At 38.5% G+C, this 18,441-nt stretch overlaps 1 protein-coding gene and 1 non-coding gene across 2 annotated transcripts; both read left to right on the top strand.

Moving 5' to 3' along the window:
- znf687b (zinc finger protein 687b) lies at positions 1–14,967 on the top strand. Its single transcript, XM_056479337.1, has 10 exons — positions 1–67; positions 1,818–4,114; positions 4,198–4,499; positions 4,851–5,035; positions 5,191–5,367; positions 5,456–5,618; positions 7,164–7,502; positions 11,594–11,706; positions 12,759–12,861; positions 13,300–14,967. Exons 2-10 carry the CDS (start codon positions 1,843–1,845, stop codon positions 13,876–13,878), a joined length of 4,233 nt encoding a protein of 1,410 aa, XP_056335312.1. The 5' UTR covers positions 1–67; positions 1,818–1,842; the 3' UTR covers positions 13,879–14,967.
- On the top strand, positions 6,948–7,086 carry LOC130247328 (small nucleolar RNA SNORA13). The gene has a single exon (XR_008839536.1). It is a non-coding gene; the product is annotated as a small nucleolar RNA SNORA13 (small nucleolar RNA).
- Positions 14,968–18,441: the final 3,474 nt, after the last annotated feature.

The raw sequence follows: 18,441 nt of genomic DNA, 5'->3' as shown, positions 1-18,441 counted from the left end.
AGTCGATCGATGACGGGAAGTAGGCGCTTCATCTGGAGCGAGGATAGTCGGGAATCTCAAAAAGCAGGTAAACAAAATAACTGCCTGTGCATGAAAAAACAAAATCCGAAAAATACACACACCTTCATTAAAATGCATGATCATAAAGGCACAACGTGGCATCAGTGTGAGGTCATTTATAAGCAGGTAAACGTTGCCGTGCACATGCAGTGGCCTGCGCTTAAATGACCCTCGCGACGGGGCAGCACAGACCCCGCCGTCATAACAGAACAAACCCAAAAATACACCCCATATTTCTGTTTATCAGCCCACTAGAGCTTTGTTTATCAGTCAGTCAGCATACAAACCTAATGTAAGGGACAAAATGTGACGGAAACGCATTATTCGTACGACAGCGATTCAATGCTGTCCCCATTTGTAGTTAGCCAGGTCAGCCGCAGGTTTTAGCCGTTCTTTATTTATCAAAACGTTATATATAATGAATTGTATATACTTATAGCGTGTTCTCGATAGGAACTAACCCCTTTTTCTTTATTTATTGCTCAATTATATTCTCGTACTGTTTTTATTTCATCTAACGTTAAAGGGGCTTGTTTGGATTCTGTTGTTGATATAGCTGCTGTAGCGTGCTAAACAGCCTCTGTTAACACACATGTACATGATATATTTTGTATAGTACATCATAATATCTTCTTGTAAATGTTTAAAATGATTCATTTTATATTGCATATGTCAATATGTGTTCCAGTTCAGCCACCAAATTCTAGGTTGCCACAGGGGCATTACGCGGCTGTTAGCCAAAGCTAACAAAAGCCGATCGGTGTCATTTGCTGTGGCACGATTTATTTAACTTAAACGTTATATGTTTAAATGAAAATGTATACATGCATGTTTGTTGTGGAATTAAAAAGAGCTTTTAGTAAAATGGCAGGATACATGAGGCTATCACCATTCTCAGTTTATCCTCATAGGTACCTCAGCACGAAGCAGTCTCTGTTAAGGTTTAGAAAAGGAAGAGTTTGTAATAAATTGATTTAGTGAGCTGTGTTTGTGAGAGAAAACAATAATATGTACCAAAATCACCTTATTTAGACTTGCTATGAGGTATTTATTTAAAACCACAACACAAGGATCACATTAAATCACACCAGAGTTAACATTAAAGAATATGAGCTATTAATAAATACAATGAGCTATTCTCTTTTTTTTAAATGGAAAGTAATGTCAGCAAAGGTGAAGTGATGGTTCAACCAGATGTTGTTTACATAATCATTATTTAGTCATTTTGTCAAATCGTGACATTCATGCAATAAGATACTATGAAAAATGTTAGTAAAATGTTTTGTTGAACATGATGTCTATAATATTGTCAATAAAACATACATTTTGTAAACTATGCGCTTGTTATGTGTGACGTCACGTAAAGCGGCTTTATCAAACTGTATAGGGAGACTCATAAAATGATAATATTAAACATTTACAAAGTGCTGTAATACTTTCGAAAATCGCGATCACAATGTGTATATAAATATCCATGCCTAATATCTGATGGCCAGAAAGGGATTATTTTTTATAAATTGTTAAAATTTTGGTATTTTTGTGATGCAGTTCAGAGACTGTTGTGTACATCATGATTTTATGTAAAATTCTCTTTAATGTGTGATATGACTAAAAAGACTGTAAATGAATGTTTTCTCAATTCAAATGAGCAGCGGCTTGGACCCGGAAACAGTATTCCATACGTTACAACTTAACAAGCGCATAATTGAAATTGGCATTACATGGGTTTTTTTATATTTCATTTGTTTATATTTTAGGATTGAGTGAGTCCACTGACCCGGCATGGGGGACATGAAAACCCCCGATTTCGATGACCTGTTGGCAGCATTTGACATTCCTGATATTGATGCCAAAGAAGCTATCCAATCAGCCCCGGATGAGGTAGAGGGGCATCAAGGAGCAGGTGGAACATCGCTTATAAAATCTGGTGATGCTTCAGTCGGTGAAAGTCCAGCCTTACGGTCACCCAGCCCATCCACGGATTCCCAGAGCGACCCATCTATTGTCAGTGTGATTGTGAAGAACCGCGTTCGTCCTGAGCCATTTGATGGTGGCGAGAATTCAGTACCAGACCCACTTAACCATAATGGATTTGTGTCATCTGGTGGGTCAGTACATATGTCTCAGTCTCGAGGCCAGCCTAATGGTGAACAGTGGCCTGTATGTAGCTCCAAGGCAATTCCAGAGACTGCAGGACAGCATGGATCTTCTGGCAGTTCCAAACAGGGGAGCAACATCTTCAATAAGCTGAAGCCTTTGATGGCACAAGGTGCTGGAGACTCTGTTGGGAGGGCACGGAAAATGCAGCTTCTGCAACAGCAGCATATGCAGCAGGAGATGAACCTTGAAGGTGCGGACAAGGCAAAAACTCCTGCAAATCCAAGTGGGGCAAGCGGAGCAGCATCTCCTTTCTTTCCTCCACCTAAGCCACTTCTTTCTACACCCTCCACAGCCTCATCTTCCTCGCCATCATCATCATCTCCCTCAGTTGGCTCCAGAGTGTCTGGCGCCGTGGCCTCATCTCCGCTTGCCACTTCTTTAACAGAGCCCTTTAACGGATCACCACGTCTTAGTTCGTCTGCATTCAGACGTGCAGATTCAGAAGAGGAGGACTCAGATCCTGATTCTGGAGGGTCCTTAGTCATTCATGAGAGTCCGGACTCCCCTACCCCTCCAAAACTTTCACGCCGACTTCGATCACCCCCTGAAAATTTACAGTCTCCTTCTATTCCCCCTTCAACATCTATATCACCCAGTGCTTACCCCAAACCAGGTGACGTCCCCTTAGCATCACCTGCGTCTCCTCGAGCGCAACAGAATTGGCTGTCAACACCAGCCCAAACAGGAAATGGAAAAAGTTTACCTCAAGAAGAGAGAAACCCAGAACATGTGATTGAAGAACGAGATTCTCCTGAAAGCCCAGAGCCTGAAATGCCCAAGTCCTCCATGCCAACATCTGCAGTTACTAAAAGATCCTGTAGCCCAGCGGCTGCCTCATCCCCATCTGCAGCCCTTTGTGATCCCAAGGAAGAAGATGAGGAGATGGAAGTAGACAAAGCATCAGCAGAGAATGGACAAGATGCAGAGAACACAGATGGTGGTAAAGGGGATACAGATAAAATAGAGGTAGATCCTGCGCAATCCCTTGAAGCAGAGACTGGCTCGTCAACAAACAGTGATGGAAAAGCTGCAACTGGTGGCAAAGCTCCTTCTAGACCTCTTAAAGTCCGCATCAAGACCATTAAGACGTCTACAGGGGGCATCACCCGCACTGTTACTCGAGTAGCAGGTAAGGGAGGTGCTGCTGCCAATGCAGGAAAAGATGCAAATAAAACTCAAACAGGAGGTCGAGCTGGTCCTGTGAAAGGTGGCAAAAAAAATGACACCACTGCTGGTCAAGGGGTAAAATGTTCAACCATACCAGTATCCACTTTAGAAGCCAGTAGTGCCATGCTTGCTGCAGCCAGCAAGGTTCAAAACAAAATGACCATGCAGTCAGATAAAACTAGAGTCTCTGCCACAGCAGTGAGCATAACAAAAGCCACCACTTTGCCTGTCGCACCAGCTGTCGGCGGGATAAGCGTGCGTCCTGCAGTTAGTAAAACCACCAATGGAGGTACTATGCCATGTAAACCAGCATCTATCGTCAACAGCACTGGTGCTGTTATTTCTCGAAGCCAGTCCAGCTTAGTCGAGGCCTTTAACAAGATCTTAAATAGCAAGAACTTGCTTCCTAGTTACCGTCCAGATCTCTCAACCCTTCCACCGCCTGAATGGGGTCTTCCTATGCCTGCTGCTGGCTACCGCTGCTTGGAGTGTGGAGATTCTTTCGCTCTGGAGCGCAGCCTGGCAAGACACTACGACCGGCGCTCTTTGAGAATAGAGGTGACGTGCAATCACTGCGCAAAGCGGCTAGCTTTCTTCAACAAGTGCAGTCTGCTGCTACATGCTCGCGAACACAAGGAACGAGGCCTGGTCATGCAGTGCTCCCATTTGGTTATGAGACCAGTTACAGTGGAGCAGATGATTGGCCAGCAGGACACTACTCCCATTGGTAACTTGTGCAAAATTCTGCAGTTTTCTGTGAATGCTTAATGTTATATACTTGATATTGAATGTCAAATGTTCTGTTTGTAGGTATGCTTTCTCCGTCACTTTCCTCTCCACCTATGACATCCTCCACTACCCCTTCAGGGACAATCCCTGCACCGTCCACTTCCAGTCCACTTAAAGATTCCCCCTCTCCAGGCACGGCTTCAATCCAGCCCAGTCCTGCCCGTCGTGGACCCCAGAGTCCTCAGGCATTAATGCCGCTACCCTGCAAGAAAGGCGAGGCTCTGCAATACCACAACTTCAAGTGTCCAGAATGTCAAGCCCAGTTTTCAAGCAAGGCTGAATTAGTGACCCATTTCCAGCAAATCAGAGCTACTCCTAACTCGGTAAGTTCTGATACTATAAACATACTAGAATTGTCTAGAACATCTTTTCTATATCTGGTGACCTGGTCGGACAAGCAGATCTGATTTTGTTTTCTGCTGATGTTTTACTGATCTTGAATCTTTTTTGTTTAAATAGTAATTTTCAGCATCATGATTATATGTGTGTGTTTGTAGGCATGCCATGAGATTATAACTATAAAATGACTGGATGATGGAACAGAACAAAGTTAATGCTATTGTCTGTCAATTTACACATTTACTCGACTCATGATTTTTAAACACACCCAAAAATGCATGTATGAACTAGGAGACTACTATTAACAAATTTTCTACACTCCCTCTCTTTTTCAGACTTGTACACTTTGTTCTCCTCCCATGATGCTGCCTAACTGGTGCAGTGTGTCGGCTCATCAGCGGATCCATAAACACCGCGCTCCCCACGTGTGCCCAGAGTGTGGTGGCACTGCCCGCCAGGCCACATTTCAGACGCATCTGGAAGAGTCCTGCCTGCATTTTGCTAGGCGCATCGGCTACAGGTTTCTGGTCTAATAATATTTAGTGAAATCGCAAAGCTTTTACTTATCTTGTAGCTTGTTTTTAGGAGGTATTTGCAAGATTTCCTGCAAGGAAACAAAAGAAAGTGTTACAGGTAATTGTTACAGGTGATCTCCTATCAAATCTTTTCCTCCAGGTGCTCCAGTTGTCAGGTTGTGTTCGGAGGTTTGAACTCTATCAAGTCCCACATTCAGACAGCTCACTGTGAGGTGTTTCATAAGTGCCCCAATTGCCCGATGGCCTTCAAATCTGCCCAAAGCGCCCAAGGGCACATCACTTCCCAGCATCCCGCACTCACAGCTGCACAGGCCAAGTAGGTTGATCACCATTACACACAGCTTAATACAAATTTCTTTTTTAATAAATTATTTGAGGCTATGAACTTTGTACTGTTTTTACAGAATGATCTACAAGTGTGTCATGTGCGATACAGTTTTTACCCAGAAACCTTTGCTGTACATGCATTTTGACACTCACTTGGCCAAACAGAAGGTGCATGTGTTCAAATGTCCAGATTGCACTAAACTTTATGCCCAGAAAGGCTCCATGATGGAACACATAAAGGTAGATATTTTTTATTATTATTACTAAGTATATTTTTTATTCTATAATACAATACAATAAATAAGCAACATATTATTATATTAATATTATTGCATGATTTATAATGTATTAATAACCATGTATTGATATTAATATAGTAATATATTACTAGTACCTATCATATTGTATTATGAAATAAAAATATGCTATAATAAATTGCAATATACAAACTACACTGAATGGCCACTTTATTAGGTACACCTGTCCAACTGCTCATTAAGGCAAAATTTTAATCAGCCAATCACATGGCAGCAACTCAATGCATTTAGGCATGTAGACATGGTCAAGACGATCTGCTGCAGTTCCGAGCATCAGAATGGGGAAGAAAGGGGATTTAGGTGACTTTGATCGTGGCATGGTTGTTGATACCAAAAGGGCTGGTCTGAGTATTTCAGAAACTGCTGATCTACTGGAATTTTCACACACAACCATCTCTAGTGTTTACAGAAAATGGTCAGAAAAAGAGAAAATATCCAGTGAGTGGCAGTTCTGTGGGCGCAAATGCCTTGTTGAGGCCAGAGGTCAAAGGAGAATGGCCAGACTGGTTCCAGCTGATAGAAAGGCTACAGTAAGACATTTAACCACACATTACAAGTGAGGTATGCAAACGAGCATCTCTGAACGCACAACACATTGAACCTCAAGGTGGATGGGCCATAGCAGCAGAAGACGACACCGGGTGCCAGTCCTGTCAGCTAAGAACAGGAAACTGAGGCTACAATTCACACAGGCTCATCAAAATTGGACAATAGTCTCTATCAGTATTGTTAAGGCCATGTCCATCCCTTTATGATCTTCTGATGGCTACTTCCAACAGGATAACACGCCATGTCATAAAGCGTGAATCATCTCAGACTGGTTTCTTGAACATGACAATGAGTTCACTGTACTCAAATGGCCTCCACAGTCACCAGTTTCAATCCAATAGAGCACCTTTGGGATGTGGTGGAACAGGTGATTCGCATTATGGATGTGCAGCTGACAAATCTGCAGCAACTGCGTGATGCTATCATGTCAATATGGACCAAAATCTCTAAGGAATATTTCCAGTACCTTGTTGAATCTAAGCCACGAAGGATTAATGCAGTTCTGAAGGCAAAAGTGGGTCCAACCCGGTACTAGTAAGGTGTACCTAATAAAGTGGCCGCCGAGTGTACATTGTGTTCATTTTATAATGCATTATAAAATAGTAGTTATTATTGTTATCTAATTAATACTGTTTTTAATCATTATTTTATTATGATACAATGCATTTAAGGATTATTTAACTGAAAGAATAAATTGTCATTTTGCCTTTTGTGTTACCCATTCTTTTCATATTCCCTGAAGAATGTGGTGTCAAAAAAGGCATACAGTAAAACTCTTGGTTTGGCCTTTACAAAGTGATTTCCCTATATCACACTATCTAAAGCTCAAACCAAGTACAACAGCCGCCTCAGTGCAAATTGTCATGTTATCCATTCCGTATGGCTTTAACCAAAGCGGTCTTTCAATATTTCCCATTAGACCGCTCACAGAGGCCTGTCTGTCAAAGCTGAGACTCCGCCCACCACCTCTTCTCCTGTCTCCGCCCCTGCCGGTAACTCCACCTCTAAACCCAAACCAGCAGAAAACAATTCAGATGAGCTGAGCCAGGGGCCAGGAGAGGAGGAAGAGGAAGGGGAAGACGAGGAGGGAGAGCAGGAAGAAGAAGAGAGAGAGGATGAAGAAGAGGAGGAGAATGAGGAGGAGGAGCAGGTGAGCTCGCCAGAGAGCGGGAATATGGAGTGGAGGTGCAAGGAGTGCAAGAAGCGTTTTCCAGAGAGAGAGGATTACATCGACCACATGAAGAATGAACACGGCACGGTTGGTACTCTTTAAAAAAATAACAGAGTAAGCACAAGTAAACACACTGAAAAAAGTGTTGCATGCAAAACTGTTGCAAACAATTTATTTGTGTTGAATTTAAAAAAACAAATTAAATTGAGCAATATTCAACTTAATTTGTTTGTTTAAATTCAACACAAATAAATTGTTTACAACCACTCAACGTAAAAAAATAAATAAGTAAATCCAAGGAATCATCTTTGAATAATTTTTTTCAGTGCAGGTAAATTGAGCTTCTTTGCTTGCAATTTCTTGTGAGTTCTGTGAGAGATATAAATAATATATTTAGTTTCATATATTTGGAGATCTGCTTTGGAAAACAAATGGTTTTTAATCTGTTAAAAAAAAAAAAAAGCGTATTAAAATTATTTAACATTTAGCACTTATTTTTAGAGAATATGCGTGGTGGTTTTGTTATTTCTTAAATTTCCATTACACACAGTGTTTCCCACACATAGACTTTACTTGGTCAGGCTGACCAGTTATATTAATGGCTGCCCAAGTATATTTAGTGACATGTTTTTTTTTACTGTTATTATCATCTTTTTACACCATTTTGTGTTCGCCTAATATAACCAAACATCCATGATCATTTAAGTAGTGGAAAATCCTCTCTTGTTTGCCCGTTTCGTTCTGTGCGTGCGTGAACTCCCAACACTCCCACAGACGGTCTCACATGCCCTGAAGACCCACAGACCCATGCATCTTTTTGGTCCTTAAAAAATTAGTCCGGGTGGGTTTCTAAATTTATAACAATAATAAAATAATGTATTATTAAAATAATTTAATAAAAAATGCCTGGGATTTGGCTTTTGCTTTCTAAAGCTGCCGTTTGTTAATCGTATGTCTTTTTACCTTTCCTTTACCGTCGTATTACCTTTTTACTCAAGCCTACTTTAGCTTGGCTCTGACAGCGCACACACAGTCGCGAGAGCAAAAATTCAATAATTCATTTTTGAATCTAAACAACTCTTTATTGAATTCTCTTTTTGAATTCTAAACAAACTTTACTATAATACCCGGAGAGGATGAAACGACTGGTCTAAAGTGGCTACAAAATATATGTAAACCATTAGTAACGGTTAATTAATGCATTTGCCTTATTTAAATAATCTACACGTTTAAGTCCTGTAATTATGATCCTTTATTATTTTTAATATTATTGTCTGTTTTTATTCCTTTTCTGTCATTTATTTTTCATTTGATGAATATTTTTGTTAATTTGATGATGTCAGTTGGCTATATTACATAGGCTATTTTATATACATATCTAAAATGCTTAGGAGCAAATCCAGCGTTATGGATGTGACATTTGCAGTAAAATCTCACAACATAAATTAACAGAGAAAGTATATGCTAACATTATATTGAAACATCTGTTTATATTTTCAAAAACAACTAACCATAGAGTTGAGGAATCAGAAAAATATAAATCTGTAAATATTTTTTAGATTTTAAATGAGGAAATAAACATGCGTTATGGAGTTTGCAGTGTGCAACCTACTTTGTAGAAATTCTGTGAATTAAACTGCACAACCCAAAAAGAAAATAACGCATAAGAGTTGGCTCACTGTAGAACAAAAATGATTTGATTTTATTTGACATGTTTTGCATTTATGAGGAAACAGCTCTGTTATGGATGTTACAGATGTGAAATTGGCACTTGTGTTATTTTGGTAAATCAAATATAATAGTTTGAAAATATTAACAGAGAAATGTTTGAGTATTTTTAAAGCACTGTGAAATACTTGCTTACACAAAAAACGCAAAAATGGGTTCGATATTTTGGCGAAAGCTTTATTTTTCTCATAGCAAGGTTGACATTTGCATGGAATTGCTCTTTGGCATTCAAGTTTGCTTTGAACTTGAAAGAGAGAGAGAAGCAGATTTGACAGAGGGTGCACATGGCTCCTGAATAGCATAAAAGTATGTTTTTAACTCTCTTTTTTTAAACTTTAACCTATTGAAAAGGAACAGTGTGATAATAAAATTATTATAGAAAATTTAATTATGTTTTGTGAATAATTCTATTATTGGGATTGGGCCATAGTTAAGTATTTATGTGATGTGGGTAAATTGTGTTTATTTCAAACCTGTGGGAAGCACTAACTTTTTTTGACTGAACGTAAATAGAGAGAGAGCAATTACATATTCATAAAATCCAACTCTACCAAAAAAAATCACATGCAAAATATGTTTTGCAAATAAAAAAACGATGTGTGTCAAGCAATGCCAATGAAACTTGGTATTGGAAATGGTCAATGTGACAAACCTTTATTTCCAGTGTGATATATGTATTCAAATATTTAACTTTTTTGGTCTATGCACCACAGATGGATGATTATTTTGAAGGCACGTCTGGCTGTTTTTCATAAAAACTTCCAACGTACTATGTATTAGATGTTTTTTTCAGTTTATTAACAAATATCAGAATTCTTCAAATCAGGGTATCCGCGGGGTCTTAAAAGTCTTAAATTAGATTTTAGAGCTTAAAATTTTTTTTTAATTTACTGAAATATTGTGTTGTAGGTCTTAAATCTACTGAAATAGTGTGTTGTAGGTCTAAAATCTAGTGAAATATTGTGTTCTATGTCTTAAAGCTTCTGAAATATTGTGTTGTAGGTCTTAAATCTACTCAAAAATTGTGTTGTCGGTCTTAAATCTACTGAAATATTGTGTTGTAGGTCTTAAATCTACTGAAATAGTGTGTTGTAGGTCTTAAATCTACTGAAATAGTGTGTTGTAGGTCTTAAATCTACTGAAATATTGTGTTGTCGGTCTTAAATCTACTGAAATATTGTGTCAGTCTTAAATCTACTGAAATATTGTGTTGTAGGTCTGAAATCTACTGAAATATTGTGTTGTAGGTCTTAAATCTACTGAAATATTGTGTTGTCGGTCTAAAATCTACTGAAATATTGTGTTGTCGGTCTAAAATCTACTGAAATATTGTGTTGTAGGTCTAAAATCTACTGAAATATTGTGTTGTAGGTCTAAAATCTACTGAAATATTGTGTTGTAGGTCTAAAATCTACTGAAATATTGTGTTGTCGGTCTAAAATCTACTGAAATATTGTGTTGTAGGTCTAAAATCTACTGAAATATTGTGTTGTAGGTCTAAAATCTACTAAAATATTGTGTTGTCGGTCTTAAATCTACTGAAATATTGTGTTGTCGGTCTTAAATCTACTGAAATATTGTGTTTTAGGTCTAAAATCTACTGAAATATTGTGTTGTAGGTCTGAAATCTACTGAAATATTGTGTTGTAGGTCTAAAATCTACTGAAATATTGTGTTGTAGGTCTAAAATCTACTGAAATATTGTGTTGTCGGTCTAAAATCTACTGAAATATTGTGTTGTAGGTCTAAAATCTACTGAAATATTGTGTTGTAGGTCTAAAATCTACTAAAATATTGTGTTGTCGGTCTTAAATCTACTGAAATATTGTGTTGTCGGTCTTAAATCTACTGAAATATTGTGTTTTAGGTCTAAAATCTACTGAAATATTGTGTTGTAGGTCTGAAATCTACTGAAATATTGTGTTGTCGGTCTTAAATCTACTGAAATATTGTGTTGTAGGTCTGAAATCTACTGAAATATTGTGTTGTAGGTCCTAAATCTTTTTTTAACAGGTCTTAATTTTCCTTTGTTTATGTTCAGCTACCCAATCTGGCCATTAACACTCACACAATCACCAACTATCCCAATCTCAATAACTTTTTATTTAAAAAGAGCTTTTTTAACTTTATTTACCATAAAGTTTTAATTACTTTCCCTACAGTAACATTTGCTTAAAAGTTCTCCATTTATTTACTGCTGTGGATCCTGACCTGACCTATATTTTGTATTATTAAATTATTAATATTATTGTATTATTGCATTTATTAAATTATAATAGTTTTTCGATAGGGGAAGTGAAAAAACATTTCCAACTGGGATACAAAAAAAATCCTTAGCATTTAGCCGTGAAGAAATCAAACATTTCCTTCATAATGGTCTTAAAAAGGCTTAAATTTAACTTGGTGAAACCTGCAGAACCCCTGTCAAATGTGCTTTTTTCTTCTTTTAGGTAATGAAGAAATTTCCCTGCAGATTGTGTGAACGTTCATTCAGTTCAGCCAACAGTCTTCGACGACATGTCCGAATAATACATGAGGGCGTCAAGAGAGTCTTCCACTGCCCGTGAGTCAAACATTACTTTGCTGCAAATATGGGTTGAAAATTAACAGGGACTCGTGGTAAAAATCTCCCACAGGTTTAAGTTAAGAGGGGAAAAACATAAAAATATTAATAATCTACACTAATATTACAACTGTAAATGTAGTTTATATTCAAGTGAAATTAAGGAAAATGTATTTCTGCACGCTTATTAATTCCCATTATGAAAAAAGGTGCAGATATGAAGAAATTAATTTAGCAGCTTCAGTGATTATTGCGATTAGTTTTTGTAAAAAGTGTTTAACCCATGCTAAACTAATGACAGCGACTGGAAGGTTTTGTGTGTGTACCTGGAATATGCCACGCTCAAACACAAAAGTGTTAATATTCAATTCAATTCACCTTTATTTGTATAGCGCTTATACAATGTAGATTGTGTCAAAGCAGCTTCACATAAAAGGTCACAGTAAATAGGAACAGTGTAGTTCAATTTGTAGTGTTTAAGTTCAGTTCAGTTGAGCTCAGTTCAGTGTGGTTTAATAATCACTACTGAGAGTCCAAACACTGAAGAGCAAATCCAACGATGCGCAGCTCTACAGATCCCGAAACATGCAAGCCAGTGGCGACAGCGGAGAGGGAAAAAAAACTTCACTAAAGGTGGAAGTGAAGAAAAAAAAAAACCTTGAGAGAAACCAGGCTCAGTTGGGCACGACCATTTTAATTTCTCCGCTGGCCAAACGTCTTGTGCAGAGCTGTAGTCTCAGTGGCGGAGGCTGGAAGCTGGCCTCAGCGAAGACTCGTCTGTTTAATATGTAGGCTACAGATTGATGGATTAGAACATTGATGTTGATTTAAGTAATTGATTTCATTGAACTTTTAGGCATAAAAGTATACACAAACACAATTATGTTATAAAAAATCTCACTGGAAATCAATAGCATCGGGCAATTATTTCCTATAAAAGGAAAATGCTGTTCTCATGCTGTTACAAATTCACTTAGACCTTTCTATTTCATTCTAAAATGGTTCTAGTTCTATGATTATATTAATCTTCTAAATCTGTCTGTCTTCCTCAGGCACTGCTCAGAAGGCAAGCGAACATTCAGTAGTCGTCTGATTTTGGAGAAGCACATTCGGGTCAGGCACGGCATCAGATCGCGACAAACAACAGACAGAACGGTCAGTTTAACCACTCTGCTTCTGTTGTATGTTTCTATGGACGCAACACTATTTCAACTGCTGAAAATGATCGAATGAAAAACATTTTTGTTTTTTTGGATGGAAATTAAAAATGGGTGTAAATAGGAGCTGAAAAAAAGGCTATGCTGAGCTGCGCTGCTTTCACTCTCCCTCCAGCCGTAGTCACTGTGTGATGTGAAGCAGCTTTCACACCGGGCATAGAAAGCACTGCGCTATGAAACCCATTCATTTCAATGGCTTGTGCTGAACAAAATTGGTTAGTTGCTGCAACGTCAAAGTGCAAGAGCAGCAGAGCAAACTATTGACTATTTCATGCACTGCAGTCAAGGCTCAATTTAGCTCAATATTCCACTTTGTACTGTGGGAGAAATAACTAAACATAACTGTCCACATATTAATTTGAATCTCCTCTCACAGAATGCTCCAAACACCAGAAAGCGCTCTCTTCCAGCTGACGGAGCCGGCAGTTCATCAGAGCTCGACAACGAGGGCGGAGCTGCACCAGCAGGGGGCGGCACCGACACCGATGACGTCCCTGGAGAGGACACCTCGGGTCCAGCTAAGAGAATGCGAGCATCTGAAAACCGTCCGGTGGAGCAGGAGGAAGAGGACGGCACGTTCCGCTGCACACCCTGCGGCTTCACCACACAGGACTGGGAAGAGTTTCAGCGGCACATTCCCGTCCACTGTGACGCAGAGAACGCGCCCCAGCAGTGCCTGCAGTGCGGAGCCTGTTTCGCATCAGCCGGGTCCCTCAGCCGACATAAATTCATCACGCACCGCTTACGCCAAGGCCAGCATGACAGAAACGCATCGCCCGGTGCATCACCGCAGTACGGATCCCCATCCTCACCGAAAGCGGGTGAGGATGGGGACGGAGGGGTCAGCTGTAGGGTGTGTGGACGACGCTTCGATAAAGCCTCGGACCTTAACACACACTTCCGCACGCACGGCATGGCCTTCATCACAGCACACAGGACCGATAAGCCCTTGTAGAACGAGAGGAAGATATAAAATAGGAAAAGCCATTGAAAAATGGGACACAAGCTATGGAATATCCTATTAGATTATTGCATTTAATCTGGAAAACGTAACGTTGTTATGATCGTAAGGTGACCTGTCTTCCGAAAAAACAAAGATATTAAAAGATATTTGCTCTCTCTTTGTAATATCCCAAACTTTTTCATTTTCCCAAGGTCAAGTTGTATCTAAGATTCGTTTGTCTTGCTTGAAAACTACTAAAGCAGTTTGGCGTCTGCCAGGCTTTTTGCGTTCATCCACAAACATTAAAGCAAAAAGGTGCTAGTGAAGGGTTTGTTTTTTTTACAAATAAAGGAAAACACTGACTTTTAAATGTAACTATTGTACAGACATTGTAGTACTGATATTTATTTATATTGAAGCATTCATCAGTCTTTTGATAATCACTGAGAACTTAAATAAGAAGTGAATGGAACGTTTGTTGTGTCTGTGAGGAGATGTACAGCAGAGGTCAAATATGGATTGTAAAGTTTAAAGTCATGAAAGGTCAATATAATTAAACATGAATTCATTTCAGTCACAGATATACACTCGAGCACATTTTATATGTGTATAAATGCAGTACATCACTTTGATATGGTTGTTGCATTGGAAATGTGAATACGTTGAGTCTTTGTAATTTTTTTATTATTATTATTAGCTAAAAGTGGATATTAAAATACTGCTAGTGAAAGTTTGCGTTCGGAGCCTGATGTAATTTTTATGACTTCATCTGAATCCAAAATCGACACTGAGTTTGAAGGACTGCTTGTATGTTTTATGACAAATTGTGTACAAATATGAATGTCGTTTGTGTATTTTTTTTTTCTTTGATAAGAGTCTTTTCTATCAGGATGTTCTGTGCTTGTTGAAAACCACATTTCTTAAAATATTATTGTGATCGTGTGAATTATGTGTGAGTGTGACTTTCTATACCTTCAGTAATATATGTATATGTCCCATACATAGACAGTCTATAGACAGCCATCTTATTCTGTGATGACCTGCCTGTTTCACTGCCGTACATCTGTGTCAGTTCTCTTTCTAAATAAAATGGTAAAATGGTACGGTAAAGATTTTTGTGTCCTTAATGATTCTTGTATAATAATAAGTCCTTACATTTATATAGTGCTTTTCTGGACACTCAAAGCGCTTTACACAATTTTTGGGGGGAATCTCCTCATCCACCACCAGATGTGTCACTTGTATTGTTTGAATGGGGAAAAATGTAACGGTCAATATGGAAAATAAAGCCCGCCTTCTAGTACAGGAGCCAATCATCCATGAACATATTATGAATAAAGCCCGCCTTTTAGTACAGGAGCCAATCATCCATGAACATATGAATAAAGCCCGCCTTCTAGTACAAGAGCCAATCATCCATCACTATATTACGAATAAAGCCCGCCTTCTAGTACAGGAGCCAATCATCCATCACTATATTACGAATAAAGCCCGCCTTCTAGTACAGGAGCCAATCATCCATGAACATATTATGAATAAAGCCCACCTTCTAGTACAAGAGCCAATCATCCATCACTATATTATGAATAAAGCCCGCCTTCTAGTACAGGAGCCAATCATCCATGAACATATTATGAATAAAGCCCACCTTCTAGTACAAGAGCCAATCATCCATCACTATATTATGAATAAAGCCCGCCTTCTAGTACAGGAGCCAATTATCCATGAACATATTATGAATAAAGCCCACCTTCTAGTGCAGGAGCCAATCATCCATCACTATATTACAAATTAAGCCAGCCTTCTAGTACAGGAGACAATCATCGATTTCTATAGACTGACGATACTATGGGGCAAGGGCTCGGACCAGATGTAAGCTTCTGCAGATTTTGTGTGATTCGAACTTTTAGAAATGACACTAAAGAGACAGCTGTTGTTTAATTTTATTGATCATTTCTAATATGAAATTCAATCATGAGCTTGGCCAACAGTTTTGGAGAATTTGAATGCCCAAACATACTGCCCAAGATGGCCAACAAGTGAAATGTCTTTGGCAGCATCCACCTGGATGACACGACAGCAGCCATATTGCGCCAGACTGCACACCAGCTGATTGGTGTAGAGGAGACAGCGATGAAGCCAATTATGATATGAGGGTGGTTAGAAGGCCATTTGGCCCCTGTTAAACCCCTACTCTTTTTAAAAGGACATCCTGGGATTTTTAACAACCACAAAGAGGACCTCAGTTTAACGTCTCATCCGAAAGACAGTGCACACTGGGCAGTATAGAGTCCCCATCAATATACAGGGGCATTAGAATTCACACAGACTGCTGGATTAGCACCCCCTGCCGGCCTCACTAAAACCACTTCTGGCAGCAACCTAGCTTTCCCATGTGGTCTCCCATCCAGGTACTCTAGGTGCAGCCTTGTTTAGATTCATTGGGCAACCATGTGAGAGTTGCAGAGAGCTAGCTGCATATGGGGAATTCTACATTGGTGAAAGCTGCTGTCCCACTTTCAAAATATACATTTTAAACAGTATTTAAAGCTTAGATATTTACTAAGATCCTTTTTCTACTATCTATTAAAATATAAAAATATTAGTGGTTTAATACGCAGAAAATAATAATATACTGGTTTCTTTCAGTTTGGAACTTGTGAAAATTATATTTAATTATTTTTCTACTGTTCTTAAATATCTTTCGGATTTTTTTCGGAGATTTTCTTGTTTTCATGCAATTACTGAAACTGTATTTCTAAGTCTGTTTGTTGCGACTGTTTTTAACTATGCCCCTACAATTCTGATCAGGCATTAATCTTGTGTCCTTTCTCATAGCCGCATGGTAAGTAGATTCTCCAGTCATTTTGAGATAAATTGGTTTAGAAATTCAGAAAATCTAACTTTAAGGAACATCACTACCGAATTTTTTTTCCTGCAGTTTTTCTTGTGTGTGTGTGTGTGTGTGTGTGTGTGTGTGTGTGTGTGTGTGTGTGTGTGTGTGTGTGTGTGTGTGTGTGTGTGTGTGTGTGTGTGTGTGTGTGTGTGTGTGTGTGTGTGTGTGTGTGTGTGTGTGTTTAAAAAAAAAAGCTCAAAACTGTGCATGCTAACCATGTGCTGATTAGCATTTTTGAGCTATATGCTCAGAAGTAGGGCTGGGCGATTGGGCCTGAAATCAAAATCTTGATTAATTGAACATTTTAACTCGATTACGATTAATAAATGATTACTTTATTTATTTTTTGCCCTTATAGTTCACTGACAAGTTATGACCAGTAAAATGCTCACTTAATACAAGTGAGAGATTTCTGAATGAAGAGTGAACATCAACGCTTAACAACTGAAATTAAAACGCACATATCCTAAAACACTTTAAAAAGTGAAAATAAATAACAACGTGTAGTTATTTTTTTGAAAGGTGCGCAGGTTTGCAACCGTAAGAAGCCTGCGCTCGGCACAGAAGTAGTATGGTACGGTACAATACGGGTCAGTACGCTTTTATGCCCATTTCCACTGATACCAAAAAGTGAACCATACCGTACCACTTGTATGTGTTCTTATCAGATATTTACTGTCAGATATGTGTCTGGCTAATGTACTTGCTGCATTTGAACAGCACAGAAATTCGTATTAGCACAAAATGTTAACAATCTGAATGAATATGTTGTGGTCACTACCGAAACTTTACCAAAACAGTCACAACCAAAATATTGGACAATATGTTAGAAATAAAATATACTGAATTATATATTTTGATAGTGTTTAGTTTAATTTAATTTTAAAATAATGAATCCTTATCTTTGAAATCAGCATCATCATCTTTATGCTTTTTACAAAAATGGATTTAATACACAATAAATCTCATAAATTACCATTTAAATATTGTTAAACATGTAATTGTTACTAAAAATAGCACAAATATATTCATAAGGTAGATGAAACAAAATCTTAATAGATCAATAGATCTCTTTTTAAATTATAAAATGTTGTGGTAGTGACAATTTTGGGGTGAGGACAAATAATACAAAACTTTTTGAAAATACAATATGAGAATAAACTGCACAATTACCAGAAATGTGTACATTGGATAATATGCAACTTGCATAGATACAAGTATCTTTCATAAAATTTTTTATCAGAAATTATCAAGATGTTAACAACTGTGAATATGAACCAATTCTGTAGACTGGCCATTATATATAAATAGTAGGAAACCTTTTTAAAGATCTATTTAAAAGAAACAATGAGCTCACCCGGTGGCTCAGTGGTTAGAACTGTCGCCTCACCGCAAGAAGTTTGCTGGTTCGAGTCCCGTCTGGGCCAGTTGGCATTTTTGTGTGGAGTTTGCATGTTCTCCCTGTGTTGGCATAGGTTTCCTCCGGGTGAATTAAATTGAATAAACTAAATTGGCTGTAGTGTATGAGAGTGCATGGGTTTTCTATTACTGGGTGTGGCTGAAAGGGCATCGGCTGTGTAAAACGTATGCTGGAATAGTTGGCGGTTCATTCCGCTGTGGCGACCCCTGGATAAATAAGGAACCTGGCTGAAGGATAATGAATGAATGAGCTCACCAAG

This window comes from Danio aesculapii, chromosome 19, assembly GCF_903798145.1.
Source record: "Danio aesculapii chromosome 19, fDanAes4.1, whole genome shotgun sequence".
Classification (NCBI taxonomy): domain Eukaryota; kingdom Metazoa; phylum Chordata; class Actinopteri; order Cypriniformes; family Danionidae; genus Danio; species Danio aesculapii.
Note: the sequence above shows the minus strand (reverse complement) of the source record. Positions and strands in the feature narration are given on the sequence as shown.

Excerpts from the sequence above, each read along its gene's own strand:
- znf687b (XM_056479337.1), top strand. The coding sequence starts at position 1,843 with ATGGGGGACATGAAAACCCCCGATTTCGATGACCTGTTGGCAGCATTT. Across the intron at positions 4,500-4,850 it reads TCAGAGCTACTCCTAACTCG|ACTTGTACACTTTGTTCTCC; the intron begins GTAAGTTCTGAT and ends TCTCTTTTTCAG. Across the intron at positions 12,862-13,299 it reads GACAAACAACAGACAGAACG|AATGCTCCAAACACCAGAAA; the intron begins GTCAGTTTAACC and ends CTCCTCTCACAG.